Consider the following 15,596-nt stretch of genomic DNA (forward strand, 5'->3'; position numbering starts at 1 on the left):
AAGAGGCACAGTGGATTAGCTACCTGGCTTGTGAGTTTGATGGGAAAGTGGGCTGTTGGGCTTCAGTTCCTCCTTTCCCCCATTGATGTTCTTTTATTAACTAGGGGTGCAGGCCTGGCAGTGGTAGCACACACCTAAACCCCAGCACCTGGGAGGCAGAGGCAGGCAGATTTCTATGAGTTTGAGGCCAGCCTGGTCTACAGGGCGAGTTCCAGGACAGCCAGGACTATACACAGAGAAACCTGTCTTGAGGTTGGGAAAGGATTTAGGGCCTGAGCTTGAAACCCAAGGGAGAAAAGGGGGGTGGGGACAGGAGCATGGGGACAAACATCTTTGATGTTATCAGGCAGAGGAGGGCGGGAAGATAGGAGAGGCTTTCTTTTCTCCTTGAGGGTTGACCAAGCTTTGTGTATGCTACTAGGCACATGTTCTACCCCTGAACTGCACCACCAGGAGGAGGTTGCTTTCTTCGGATTCCAGAGCACAGTCCTTCCATCAGATCCAGAAGTACTACTGTCTGCCTAGTATATGGTATCGTCACCCTTAACTCCTGCGAAGACCCTGCCATTTGTCTGAATTTCCAGATGAGGACATCAGGTCTCAGAGATTAAGAGCATTTCCAGGATGCTGGGAGAGACGACAAGGGGATACTAGTCTATTCCATGTATGGGTTTGTATACTCTGGGGTACTGACTGGCCGGGTGGTGGACTATTATGCATGCAAAGGTGGATGGTCACTTCAAGGGACTCACAAAGAATTCTGCCTGCAGCAAGAAGGGGTCCAGGGCCTTTTCATGCAGCTCCTCTGCTCGGAGGACACGGGAGGCACTGAGCAGGTACTCGTGGGCTGACTCCTCTCGTGGGGACACCAGGTAGCCGAAACCCTCCTCATTGCAGCCAGGGGTACACATGTCCAGGGTCAAGGAGACATTGGAGCCCCTCCTGCAAGGGTCATAGAAGAAGATACTAGCCTTAGACATGAAAGGAAGCAAGAAGATGGTCAGAGGAGAGCAGGGTGGGCTCCAGGAAGAGGGATGTGACAGGAACCTATCCTAAGGAGCACATGGTTCTGTCTACACCTCTGTCCACTCCTTCTTACAGTGGGGTGAGGGCCCCAGTTCCAAAAGCTCAACCCTTAAGCAATCCCTAATGGCCCTCCTCTGGACTCTGTTGTGGAAGGAGGCCCACTGGGGAGACATATGCTAAGGTGAGCCTCAAGCCCAAGAGCACAGCTTCAGACCCCAGAATCACAGTTCTAGAATGAGGTTGTCATGGCATCGAGTGCATCTCAGCTAGCAGAGGCCAGGGCCCTCTGCATCCAGGGAAGAAAGGAGCTCAAAGACAGCCATTCGCAGCAAGGATATCTATACTGGGCCAACTCCATCATGCTCAGTGCCTCAAACCTTCGGATAGGGGGGATCCTCGTTGTGTAGAAAGGGACACTGAGTTTCAGGAGGGCTCTAGCATTGTCCAGGATTTCACTATGATGAAGTGGCAGAGTCAAAAACTATTGTCTAGGTTTTCTGAGTCCTTATCCAGTACATTCTATGACATCTTCTGTGTACTCCAAACCGTGTGTAAGCTTGCTTACCCAGCCCTAAACTCAGATTGTCACTCCCTCCCAAAACTTGCTCATGGAATCCTATGGGGCACTCTAGGTTTTGGGAAATGGTACCTATTGTCCCTTTGTCAAGTCACAAGGAACACAGTTAAATTGAAGGCCCCAGCAAGCCCTATATAAGGAAACCAACTCTGACTTCCTCAAGCCAAGGAGAGTATGGGTGTGCACTCTTGGGCATTTATCTTGAAGTACCCTGGTCAATGTGCATTACTGGAAAAGCATGTGTCTACACACACTAAGTGATGAGGATAACCTTGTGCTCTAAACCAGGAGCTCCCTTCTAATGGGAGCTGAGAATTTGTGATCCCCAGCCCACCCCTCGTCTACCCCTCCCACCTCTCCTGCAGACCCATGGACTTGACAGTCAACGAGGTGGGATCAGTCTCAGGCTTGATGTCCATCACACAGTCAAACACAGGTGTCTCAGGCACCGCGTCCAGGTCCAGGAAGTCATCCTCTACCTTCTCCTCCATCCACTCCGAATAGGTGAAGGAGGGCTGGCGGCTCACTGATTGGCGCCTGTCCTCTGGGGGCAGTGGTACCGGTGGCTCTGGGGGTGCCTTGAGGAGGTGCCACACCTGGTTGGGAGCATACAGCCTGGGATCATGCTCGCTGCCTGCTGGATTCATGGAGGTACCCCTTGGGATTGAGCTGTCTGATGCTATAAGGTCTACAGCAACCACATTCTCCTGGGTCCTAGATGTCAGGTTCTATCCCCACTCTCCCTTCTCTGTCCCCAGTTTTTAGTGGGTTTAATCCCTCTGGGTAGGTACTAGAGGTTCTTTCTGCCTCAGCCCTTTCTTTCAGGCCTATCACTTCTAGAAAGGAGCCTCTTGCTTTAAGTAGGCATGCTGCTGAAGGCGACAAGGCTATCTTCACCCTATTCAGAACCCAGGTTAGCCTGCCTGGGGATCAGATGGATCTAATGGGAAATGGGGCTTTCTAGAGAGGGAACAACTGCCTGTGGCTGAAGACAAGGAGGCACTTTACCAGGGTGGTGATGATGACCAGGCCCACAGTTACAGAGACGAGCAGCAGACTTGGGATTCCCCAGATACCAGAACCCAGCCAGGCCTGGGGAACATCAGACAAACTGGTCAGTGTCCTGAGGGGTTGGGGGAGGACAATATTCTTATCTATTTCACAAGTAATAAGAAAACCCATCCTGGGTCTGGATGGGATGCACACAGATGGCCTTTGGGTTCTTGGAAACATCTCTTGAACTCAGAGATGCCCCAGCCAGGAGTAGTGAGGGAGGGATGGGAAGTCCCAGGTTATCCCACTCCACCCCCATTGTTCTAGGGGTCCCCAGAGTTTACTCACCACAGGTCCCAGATGGTTCAACAGTGTGAGCGAGGAGGAGATGAGGTCTGTGGTGTTCTGCAGCCAGGAGTGGCCATGGCCACTGAGCCAGAGCACCCCACAGGCGAGCTGGGGCAGTCAGGGGAGCAGACTGAGCGTATAGCTGCAGCCCGTTGCCCCTATATTGCCCTGCAAAGCTCACCTTCAGCCCCAACCTGGGTCCCAGGAAACTCGTGAGCCTCTCAGACTGGGCAGTAGAGGGAAGGGCCACCCAGCATTCTTTGGGAGAAAGACTAATCACAGGTGGCTGAGACAGAGCCCTTCCCACAGGAGACCCCACAGGCATACATAGAAGTGAAGCTCCCAGAAAGGCTTTCTTAGACCAGAAGTCCTCAGAGGGGACTCTGTAGGACCAGGGCTCAGGAACTGGGGATCCTGTCTTCCTAGATGATAAGGGTTGTCAGGACATGAGGAGCTTCATTCCTGAGACTGTAGCTCAGAACCCTTCCCTTCACTCTAGTCAGAAGACTTAGAGTAACTGAGGACCACCAGAAAGGTGCTCGTCCCTCAGCCTCCCCAGGCAGCCATCTTGGGAAGAAGTAGAAGGCTGTCCCTCAACCCACCCTCTCTTCAGGCCCTAGTGAGGCCTGTGACATCCTTACCAGGAACTGAGAGGCAGCGAACAGGCACAGGCTGCTTCTGACAGTGAGGGAGTGGCTCCCGGAGCCTTGAGGTGGCAGCTTCTGAGCTGGCTCAGAGGGTGGTGAGGGTGGTGGGGGTGGTGGCATCTCCCTTTGCTTGCTGGGGAGCCCTTCAGCCTCGTCCAGTGCTTCCATCTCTACCGGCTGGGGGAAACCTGCGGAAGATGGGACAAGAGGGGTTGGTGACTCTGGCCTCTGTCTGAGCACAGGGCTCTGCCAGCCTGTGGAGGTCTGGCCCCTTTCAGGGTTGCTGTGGCTTCCTCTCAATCCTGGCTCAGTCAGCGAGGCTCCACTTCCAGCAGTCACCCTCGATTAGCAAAGCAATATTCACCTACCTTCGTCAGAAAGAGCTACGTGTGGGTGGACAAATTATTTCTCTTTTATTTCTGCAGTAAGGGAGTTAAAATGGCAGGGGGTTTTCAGAGTTAATACCGTTGTATTTACGCAGCTTCATTCTTTTCCATTTCTTAAGGAAACAAAAACAACTACCTCAAACTCAATTAAAAAAGCAAGGAAAAAAAAAAAGAATACAGCATAAGCAGGCCATGACCCTGAACAACACACCTACGCCTGCTCTCCAGATTTTTGTCTTTTGTGATACGTGCCCCAAGTGGGGCTGGAAGACTGAAATCCTGGGGTGACTATGGCTGTGCATCTTTCCCACTTTGAGACCCCCCACACCAACTATGAAAGGGAAATCAGTGCAGTATGGAAGAAAATTTTGGTGAGACAAATAGAAAATGGCTATCTGGGGTCTAGTTTTAGTACGACTACAATTATCATGACTCAGGGCACTTGTTCTTCAAACCTCAGTTTCCCCATCTGGGAAGTGGGGGTTAAACATTAGTCTTTCCCTTTTAAGAAAATGAATACATTTTGAGGGGCAGTTTGGAGACAGGGTTTCTCTGTGGCTTTGGAGGCTGTCTTGGAACTAGCTCTTGTAGACCAGGCTGGTCTCGAACTCACAGAGATCTGCCTGCCTCTGCCTCCTGAGTGCTGGGATTAAAGGCGTGCACCACCACCGCCCAGCAAAAATGAATATTTTTAATTATGCATAGTTGTATGTTTCTGGATGTGGGTTTATGCATGTGAGTTCAGGTGCCCAAGAAGCTGGAGGCATTGGATCCCCTGGAGCTAGCGTCAAAGTTGGTTGTCAGCTGCCTGACATGGGTGCTTGGAACTAACCCTGGGTCCTCTGCAAGAACAGCAAGTGCTTTGAACCACAGAGCCATTGCTCCCACTCTCAGGCTTTCTCTAAAAGAAACATTATTCATTGAGAGCATGCATGCATGCGAGTGCATCGGTCACAGGCTAACTTTCCAGGCAGAGCCTCTCCTGTTTTGGTTGCTGTGTTGCAGGTGCTTCCAGCTGGTTCTTTTTCCTGTCTCTTTCTCCCTTCTCCTCCTAGAAATGCTGGGATTGCATACGCAAGACATATTCAGTTTTTCTCTGTGAGATCTGGGATTTGAACTCAGGCTGTCAGGCTTGCATAGTCACCCTCTTGGCCCCATTTTCTTTTTTTCCTCAGGCAAGGTGTCATGGAACTCAAACTCACTATGTAGCTGAGGATGGCTTTGAACTTGTGATCACTGCCCCTCACCTCTGGAGTGTTGTGATTACAGGTGTGCACCACCAAACTTAGTTTATGTGGTGCTGGGGATCAAGCCCAGGACCTGGTACAATCGAGGATAACCACTTTACCAATTGAGCTATATCTTCAGTCCACTCCTGGTTTTCTAATTGAGCTTTACAGAGCCCCTGCATCACCAGAGTGCCTCTGCCTGTGCCTTCAGGGCCCCAGTCCTGAGTCCATCGAGACTACTCAGAAAGAGTTCCATCTCTAACATGTGTGGGGAACCAGGTTCATCTGAGTTCCAGATGTTGGAGATGTCCATTCAAACTCAGCTCCGTATGCCACCAAAAAGAAAGAGCCTAGCAAAATGGATGTGTACAGCTGGGCAGGACAGCTAGGAAGGGCTGCCCATGATCACTATGCATGTGGGACTGTGGACTTGCTTTCTGGTTGGGTGACAACAGAAGCAGGTGAAGCCAACACAGCTGTACATGTGTTCAGTCATTCACTCAACATTTACTGAGCCTCTCACCAGACTTAGATTGGCAGGGTTATGCAAGAGCCCTGGGTCCTGGAGAAGCCTTGTTAAAATCGCAGGCCCCTTACTGACAGCTGTGGACCTCAGATGGCTTCCTGCTTCTGTGTTCTAGCCACATCCCTGTAACTCCCTAGGTGAGCTGATGCTGAACTTTCCCTATTATTCCCTCTACTAGACTATCTCTCCAACACTGTGCCTCCCCCTGTCTCTGTATATGTCACCAAGGAAACCCTATTCATCTTGTAGTTGTCAATTTAATGTCACTGGAACTAGGTTCTGCCCTGTTACCCATGCCACTCTTTCATGCTACCATCCATAGTAAGACACCTTGGCATGACTCTGTTCTGAATGATGGCATACATTGATTCACTTATCATTCACAGCATCCCTAGGAAGTTGGCAGTGTCATCATGCCCCCCCCATTTTGAAATTTTTAAAAATTTTTATAATTTTAATTAGACCAATTTTAAATTAGAAAAAGCTTCTTTTACATGTCAATCCCAGTTCCCTCTTCCTCCCCTCCTCCCCTGCTCCCTCCACCCCCTATCTCAACCCCTTTCTGCTCCCCAGGGGGGGTGAGGCCTTCCATGGAGGATCTTCAGAGTCTGTCATATCATTTGGAGCAGGGCCTAGACCCTCCCCCATGTGTCTAGGATGAGAGAATATCCCTCTATGTGGAATGGGATCCCAAAGTCCATTAGTGTACTAGGGATAAATACTCACCCACTGCCAGAAGCCCCATAGATTGCCCAGACCTCCAAACTGACACCTGCTTTCAGGGGGTCTGGAACAGTCCTATGCTGGTTTCCCAGCTACCAGTCTGGGGTCCATGAGCTCCTCCTTGTTCAGGTCAGCTGTTTCTGTGATGCCCCCCATTTTACAAAGGGGAGATGGGAGGCAGAGTGCTAAGAGGTTGTGTCCCCCCACCACCAAGGTGGCCTACTTGGTAGGTGCAAGAGATGGGTTCAGTCTGTGGCAGTCTCATGGGACTCTGCATGTACTACACTCACTATGGTTTGTAGAATGTCACTATCTCTAGTCACCTACAAGTCCCTGAAGGCAAAGTGGTATCAGTGTGATTTCTGTGATTGTCTATAGCATGCAGCACATGTTTGCTGACATGTAGGTTTTGATACACATTGACTGGGTGAGTGCCTGATGGACAAGTGATATTATTTTATCCTGTCTCTTTTGTTTGTTTGTATGTTTGAGACAAGTGTAACTCTGGCTGACTTTGAACTCAGAGATCGGCCTGTCTCTGCCTCTCAAGTGCTAGTATCAAAGGCGTGTGTCGCCGGGCGTTTGTGGCGCACACCTTTAATCCCAGCACTCGGGAGGCAGAGGCAGGCAGATCTCTGTGAGTTCGAGACCAGCCTGGTCTCCAGAGCAAGTGCCAGGATAGGCTCCAAAGCTACACAGAGAAACCCTGTCTCAAAACAACAACAACAATAACCCCCCCCCCCAAAAAAAAACCAAAACCAAAACCAAAACAAAACAAAAAAATCAAAGGCGTGTGTTACCCTGCCTGGATCTTCCTGCCTCCCCTCTTCTTCTTTTACTCAACGGGGATGGGGGATATATACTTTGCAAAGATGCTATAAGACTTCAGATACTAGAGAAGAAACACTGTATGATTCCTGATACTTCAAAGGTGCCTGATACAATTCTTGCTTTGGAATAATGGTTCCTACTTTCACAGGAAAACCAGAACAAATGAATGTGCACAGGTGATGAATTGGAGTGCTAGTAGAGTCTAAGAGGGAAGGAGGAGGACAGGCCACCATGGAGGGGCACAGCTGGTGAGCACTAAGTTCAGCTTGACGCTGGGTGCAAGGAAAGGCAAAGCAGCTGCTAGAATCTGGACTGTGTGGGAAGCCTGTTTCCACCCTGTAGGGGGTGGATTTCTCAGGGGCAAGGTCGTCCGCCCCCTCCCCGAGCACACATTGACTGTGATGTCACGTAGGAATGGGTGGAAGGTTGCATGCCAGGGCCACTGGCTTCTCTGCCTCAGCTTAAGCTGCAGACCCTAAGCGTCTTTCTCTCTTCCCTGGGCATTTCCTTATGCATACACACAGGGCCTTGAACTGGAATTCTGTTCTTGTCTGTTTCTAACCTCAGAGGGTAAGAACATTGAATTTACATAAATTGGGACTTTGTTGCTTTTTTATTTTTATTTTTTTTAAATTACAGGTTTTCTCCACCCAACACTGTGGTTTATCTGTGCTCATTTTGATATTGCATTTTTCCCCTCCCAAAGTTCTGAATCAAATTTGTGCTTCAGGAAGGTGACATTTATCCTGTGGCTTTGCCCTCAGGGTTACATGTACTCCAGTCTGAGAAGCATGAAACCTGCCTGCAATAAAGTATCATGCAACCATTATATTGTGATTCTGTGGATGAATATTTAATAACATGGAAAGAAAGTTTGGAAATTTGGAGTGTGAAAGGTGAGGCTATGACACAGTATGATCTTATTAGCTTTAACATTTAAGAAAAATATCAGTGTGCTTAGGAGAAGATGGAGCATGGCAAAGATAAAGATGAGTTGCTACTGCAAGCAAGCAGGTAGTGTGATGAGTTTGATGCACAATAGCTGTTTAATAAATGTACATGCTAAATGGAAAGAAAACAAGCCAGGTGTTAACTTTATTTATTGAGAAAGGGTATTACTGTGTAACTCTGTTGGTTTAGAACTCTCTAAGTAGACTAGGCTGGCCTTGAACTCACAGAGATTCATTTGCCTCTGCCTCCTGAGTGTTTAGATCAAAGCTGTGTGCCACCATGTCATTCATGGGGGGAAGGGATGGTGAGAGGAGAGGTGATTTTATTTATATATCTTAAATTCCCTGCAATATATATTATATACACACACATATATATTTATAATATTATATATATATATATATATATATATATATATATATATTCTCTCTTTTTCTATATATTTGTAGCAATAAAGATATTCTTAAAAGAGATAAGAGCTCTGCATTCAGGTGTTATGAATCCTAGTTGATACTCTCAAGTTTCAGGCCTTGACTCCACCTGTCACACTTAGAATCGTAGGATACAGAGACCGACTGTGCACATAGCTCTTCGAGAGTGGCTCACATGGCAGTCACTCAGAAGGCAAGCCAGCCCCTCTGAGAACCTGTGCTCATTACATTTGCATATAGGAGATGGCAGCCTAACTGCATGTAAATGCTGTGGGTGAGAGGGAAACATAGGCTGAGGGGCCCTGATTCAAGGTCTCAGAGACAAAGGTGGATGCTTTGCCCACAGTTTTTTCTTTAGACGGGGTCTCATGTGTTACAGGCCGCCTGCAAACTTACCAAGGTTGCAGGACAAACCTGAATTTCTAATCTTCCTGCTTCTACCTCTCAAGGGCTGGGATGATAAACACACACCACTGAATCTGATTTTATATGGCGACAGGAATCAAGCCCAGGTCTTTGTGCATTCTAGGCAGGCATTCTGCAACTGAGCTATATAGCTCTAGACCAAGGCTCTGCATTTAAAGAAGAGAATCCCTGGGGTTCTGATGAACCAAATGATAAAATTTACCAGGCACCAGGCAGATATACATCTTTGAGAGCTGAGTTTATTTAAAATAATTTTCTGGGGCCAGCTAGATGGACTCAGTGGCTTAAGGTCCTTGCCACACAACCTGGTAACCCGAGTTTGATCCCTGGAACCCACATAAAGTTGGAAGGAGAGAATCAATTTGACAAAGTTGTCCTCCGATCTCCACATGTGTCATGGCATGTATGACCTTCCCAATATCCAATCTCTCTCTCTCTCTCTCTCTCTCTCTCTCTCTCTCTCTCTCTCTTTCTCTCTCTCCTCTCTCTCTCTCTCTCTCTCTCTCTCTCTCTCTCTCTCTCTCTCTCTCACACACACACACACACACACCCATAATAATGACAATATGAAATTTAAAAACTTGGGGACCAGAAAGATGGCTCAGTACTAAGAGCACTTGCTACGCTTTCCGGGAACCAGAGTCCAGTTCCTGCACCTACATTACGAGGCTCACAACTCCCTGTAATTCTAGCTCTGCAGACACCACATGAATGAGTGATCTATCTATCTATCTATCTATCTATCTATCTATCTATCTATCTATCTATTTATCTATCTATCTCATACACATGCATAAAATAAAACAATAAAGTCTTATCCAGGCAGTGGTGGCACACACCTTTAGTTCCAGCATTCAGAAGGCAGAAGCAGCTGGATCTCTGTGAATTTGAGGCCAGCCTGGTGATCTACAAAGCAAGTTCCAGGACAGCCAGACCTGTTATACAGAGAAATCATGTCTGAAAAAACTGAAGCCAAATGCTGGGTGTTGGTGGCGCACACCTTTAATCCTAGCACTCGGGAGGCAGAGGCAGGCAGATCTCTGTGAGTTCGAGGCCAGCCTGGTCTCCAGAGCGAGTGCCAGGAAAGGCTCCAAAGCTATACAGAGAAAAACCAACCAACCAACCAACCAACCAAACAAACAATAACCCCCCCAAACCCTAAACAAAACAAAAAAATCCAGAAACTTTTTACAATTAAAAACTTGTTTCCTGGGAGCTGGAGGACGGCTCAGTAGTTGAGAGTACTGGCTGTTTCTCTGGAGGACCCAGGTTCAATTCCCAGCACCCACATGGCAGCTCACAACTGTCCAGATGGATCCAGTTCCATCGCACCAGACATGCATGTAGTGCATATATTTGTGCAGCAAGCAAAATACCCATACACATAAAATAAAATAGAAATCTTAAAAAATGTTTCCTAGACAGAAATTAGGCACTTTTTTTTTTAATCAGGTTAGATACACTGTCAAACACACACCATATTATGCATACAATCTGGAGGGGGTTCCATGGACCTCACATTAAGAAGCCCTGATCTCCAGGGGTGGGAGTGGGGGGTCCCGGAAGTGGTAGTGGTAGAAATCACAGATGTGGAGAACTGTGTTGGGGTGGCATTGCTGACTTGTGGGTGAATTCAGTGCACACTTATTTACCACCAAGTACAGGACAAGCACTGGGATCACAAGGATCTGCTTCCCTGCTGTTCAGTGAGGATTTGTGTGTGCTGATGTTACCAAGCACTGGGCCAACCTCTGGGGAGTGAACAAGCAGTTCAGCTCTCGAAGGTGCCAGAGTCCTGGCCCATTAGTCCTCTTGTCTCTTGTCCTTCATCTAGAAGTGATGCCTTCTTCTTCTTCTTCTTCTTCTTCTTCTTCTTCTTCTTCTTCTTCTTCTTCTTCTTCTTCTTCTTCTTCTCCTCCTCCTCCTCCTCCTCCTCCTCCTCCTCCTCCTCCTCCTCCTCCTCCTTCTTCTTTTTCCCAAGACAGGGTTTCTCTGTGTAGTCCTGGCTGTCCTGGAACTCACTTAGTAGACCAGGATGGCCTTGAACTCACAGAGATAGGCTTGCCTCTGCCTCTGAAGTGCTGGGATTAAAGGTGTGGGTCACTGCCACCTGGCTAATGATGCCACTTCTTATTGTCCTGTCCTGCCTTTCATTCACTCTCACGTTCTGGGAAAGGACATCACCTCACTGGGCTGCTGACTGTGCAGTTCCCAAAGAAGTTGCACTGGCCTCTCTATGGCAGGTATCATCATTAGCCCCGTTTGTCAGTGAGAGGCAGATGCATCTATCCAGGGTTAGCTCCTCAGTAGTTCACAGTAAGGTAGCTGCTTTACCATGCACAAAACCCACACAGAGGCTGCTTGCTTACAAGTAATTTCATAGGATAGGCTTGCCTCTTTGAGTGAAAGGGATTTTTTTCCAGGTGAGGAAATGCAGGCTTCAAGAAGTCAAGCACCTTTCCCATGTAAATACAGCCCCAAGATTTGAACTCTGGACTTTTTTTTTTTTTCTGCTGTATGACTTCTTAGGAGAGGGTCACTGCAGCACAGACAGGGAGGATAGTGAGAGCTTAGAGACTGAAGAGGGAAAAAAATATATGTGTGGGCCTTGAGCCCTAAACAGCTGTCCAGGGTGTTGGTTATTCAGCTTTTGCACCTGACATCTGGCAGATGGATCCTGGGATGTTAAGTGATGTTGAGGGAGGGGAAGGGTGACTGAGAGGCATGATCAGTAACCTAGGCCAAAACTTTGGATGTTCTGGGTAAAGGGTGGAGGCAAATGGCCTCCAGATGTCACCTGGAGCATGTGAGGACACGCTGATCCCTTTTTTGTATCCCAGCTCTCAAATCACACCATTCAGCCTTGCAGTTCCTCTGCCCGGGGGCTGGTTGGAGCTCCCTGGTGACTCATCTGCCTGCTCTCAGCGTCAGCCCACCATAACTGGAGCTGAAGCCTAGCTTAGCCTGCTCCTGTTTATGTGAGGAAGAGACTGTCCCATTCAGCTCTTCTTTCTCAGAGTGGCTAAGAGTGACCTCCCAGCCAAGCCTCCTAGTCACAGGAGACCATGCCTGTCTGAGCATGGCATTTAGTCCTGTTCAGGTTTCCAAAGCCACTGACTGCCAGAGCCTGAGAATTTGAGTCAGGGATATCAGGCTCAGCCTGATGATTTCTTTGAAAAGACTGAGGACAACTTGGGGACATGACTTGCCCAAGGTCAACAGGTGGTGGAGCATGGGGGCTGACTGTTATCCCAAACATTATAAGCAAACAGATTCCCCCTCCCTGCCCCCAAGCTAGCATCTTCTATAGTAAAGCTAGCCTTGAACTCTTCATGTAGTCAAGGATGATCTGCAACTCCTGAGCTTCCTGCTGTCTTTTCATGAATGCTGGGATTGCAGGTAGGAGCCACCATGCTCAATGTCTGGAAACAGACTGTTAGCCAAACACTGGTTCAGCTTCCAGAGCTCTATGAGTATTGGTTCTCAACCCTGCTAAAAGCCCAGGAAATAGGGGTGTGCACGTGTGTGTGCATGTGTGTCTGCGTGTATGCACTCACCTTTGCCAGGTGCAGGCCAGCAGGGTTCTAGGAATCCTGGTGAAAAAAATTCTGACTCCTCTCTACAAAGGCAATGGGCAGTAGATGTAGATTTCTGGAAATGTGTATTGGTTCCCCACCACACCTCTGCCTCATCAGTCCTGCTAGCCAGTGAACACCAAGACCAAGAGATCCATAGAAGGTGCAGTAGGATGACAAGAGCCTGGGGGAGGAGCAAGTCTATCCTGGATAGTAAGCTGGCTGATGGTGGGACCTGCATCTTGTATTTGTGTGTGCATTGTGTGTAGAGGCCAGAGGTTGACCTCTGCTGCTCCTCAGGCACTCACTGTCTATTTTTTTGAGGCATGGTCTCACCTGTTAGGCTAGACTGGCTGACCAGTCACTCTGTGAATCCTCCTGTCTCTGTGTCCCAGGATGGGTAGGGGATGGTGGATTGCAAATGATGCCATACTTTTTAAATTTGTTTTCGTGGATGCTGGGGATCTTGTGTGACAAGCACTTTCCTGAGCAAGTCATCTCCTCATCCCCAATACCACCAGCTTATTTATCTTCCTATTTCTCCAGGCAGGCAGGATGTAGTAACATAAGAAAACTGATTTGGACCTGAGAAGGTTCTGGACTAGGATGCAGGTACTCAACTATTCTCAGCCCCAGTGACTCGGGCAAGGTGTGAAACCTCTGTGGTTGTTTGAATACATCCCTCAACAGCTGTTTCATCAATAAGTGCAGTCTATGCCCCCACCCTAAGGCAGAAGGGATGTCACATACAGGATTGCCAGGCTGGTAATGGAAAGCCCACATAATGTTTGCTGGCTTCTTGCATGAAATTTGGCTGCCTGGTGGAGAGAGAAGTGACCTCTTTACAAGCACTGACTCAGTCCTTGAATAACTACATGACAGAGGACTTGCCCAAAGCCATCACCATGGGGTGAAGGGTCAGGACACAGCCCCAGGAGGCCTTGTTCTGACATCTGTTCTCTCATTCTGTCTCTATTACCTCCCCTAGACTGCTGTTGCTGCTTTTGCCTCTCCTCCATGACACGAGGGTTGGGTGGGGCCAGGTATCTGGAGCTAGGCATAGTCAACAATACTCAGTGGGTGGGCTTTTCTGCTTAGGGAGACTCTTATTAAAGTAGGGCTAGTGCCAAGGCAGTAGGGAGGGCTTTGGAAGTCAAGGGTATCCACTGCTTTGTCTGCAGTGGGTGTGTGGGCTGACCACTGCTCACAGACATCAGATTCTACTCTCTGGAAGAGGGCCTGGTGGGAGACTGTGTATGGAAACTCAAAGTAGCAGACTTCCAGGAAACTTGAAGTAGAACTAAGGTACTAAAGCTGGACCAGCCTGTCTTCTGGGCAGACAGCTTTGTGTAGTGGCTAGAAGTCCAAAGATTTAGAGTCCTACAGATTGGGGTTTGAGGCCCAGCTTTGCCATTTCCTACATGCGACCCCGGATAAGCACTGTGGCTAAGTTACAGTCTGAACCTAGTTCTCTACAAAATGGATGTACAAGTACTATCTCGTAGCAATTTTAGGATACTATGTGCTAAAAACACATGAATGCTTGCTTAGCCCAGTGCCTAGTAGATCATGAATGTGCAATAAATTGTAGCCAGAGGTAAGAGGTGAGGTGGGCTGGAGGTGGGGTGGAGAGGCAGGAGGTGGTAAGGACTTCCTTTTCATGTGCCATATGAGCCTCCAGCAGGACAATGAGTGTCCCACCTGGATGTGGGCTGGGGCTTTGAGACTGCTGGCTGAGAACTGGGGTCATTGGGAAGGTAGAATGGGCATGGACTGGGGGGTGAGGAAACAGCGAGGCTTTGTCTCTGCCAATTAATTAAATCCAGAATACTAACACGCTTTCAAAACAGAATGCAACTCAAGTACCCTTTGGATGGGATACAATGGAACCGTTCTGTGTGAAACTGCAAACAGCTTTGCAGCTGCCCACAAAGGCTGAGTGCCCCATGCTTCTCTGGAGTGGAGGCTCCAAAGTATGAGGGTGAAAAGCATCACTGAGACTCTATGGGTACATCCTTTGCCCTAGCCACCACACTGAGAGCCAAAGGAACAGACATCAGAGACTCTGAGATGATGGGTACCAGAACTCCCAGTGCCTGAGACCTAAGCACAAAGACACATGGAAGATGAGGGTTTCTCATTTTACCTTCTTGTTTCTCTGATGAGGAAATGGAGGTCCAGAGAAAGAGTCTGGACCAAAAGCAAAAAAAAAAAATTGTTTATTTTTGAAACGGGTCCCCTATAACCTAAGATTGGCCTTGAAGTCAATGTATTTCGGAGGATGATCTTGATCTCTGGCTCCTCCAGCCTTTATCTCCTGAGTGATGGGATTACATTTGTGCACCACTACACCCTGGTTCAGAGGTCCATCCCTAAATTCTCTCATTAGCTCTCTCATGAATGAGACAGCAAAGAGGTTTCACAAGTGCTGTATGGGGGTATCCTGAAGGACTGGGGCCTAAACCCAAGGCCGTGGCAGTCCAAGTCCTAGCTTGTAGTTCTTAGCAGTTTCTGCTAAATGACCTCAAAAGTCTAAAACAGTCCAGATGGCAGGAGGGGAATAAGAGCAATCCAAAGCTCTTATTCCCACCTCCACCCCAGACAGCTGGGTGACAAATCTCCAGGAACTGCCACCATCAGATGGCCGGCTGGTTGGTGGCCCAGGAGACTCATTCTCCACGTTCTCCAGGTGGTAGGGCCTGACGGCTCTGTGTCAGGCTTGTGACCCTGGGCATCCCATTGCCTCTCTAGGCCTTTCATGAATTTAAAGAGCAGGTCTTTAAGGGCCTGTCTGGCTTTTAAGACCCTTCTTAAAACAGAAGCCTGAGCCTGCTGCTTAGCTTAATTCAGTGCCTTCTCTTTGATCTCAGGATAAAGAACAAAAGTCCAGGCCATGGCCAATAGGAAAGGTCTATCATGCTCTAGCT

The 15,596-nt window shown here is 48.4% G+C and overlaps 1 protein-coding gene across 1 annotated transcript in view; it reads right to left on the reverse strand.

The window, feature by feature from the left end:
- Ptpn5 (protein tyrosine phosphatase non-receptor type 5) overlaps positions 1-15,596 on the reverse strand; it is a 51,180-nt gene that overhangs the window by 10,038 nt on the left and 25,546 nt on the right. Inside the window, exons 3-7 of the mRNA XM_035441653.1 lie at positions 3,586-3,779; positions 2,945-3,052; positions 2,612-2,695; positions 1,958-2,199; positions 753-942 (exon numbers count right to left, since the gene is read on the reverse strand). Of these exons, the coding sequence (XP_035297544.1) occupies positions 753-942; positions 1,958-2,199; positions 2,612-2,695; positions 2,945-3,052; positions 3,586-3,779 (818 nt within the window). The remainder of the gene's footprint in view (positions 1-752; positions 943-1,957; positions 2,200-2,611; positions 2,696-2,944; positions 3,053-3,585; positions 3,780-15,596) is intronic.

The sequence above is a fragment of the Cricetulus griseus genome, chromosome 3 (assembly GCF_003668045.3).
Source record: "Cricetulus griseus strain 17A/GY chromosome 3, alternate assembly CriGri-PICRH-1.0, whole genome shotgun sequence".
In the NCBI taxonomy this organism is placed as follows: Eukaryota; Metazoa; Chordata; class Mammalia; order Rodentia; family Cricetidae; genus Cricetulus; species Cricetulus griseus.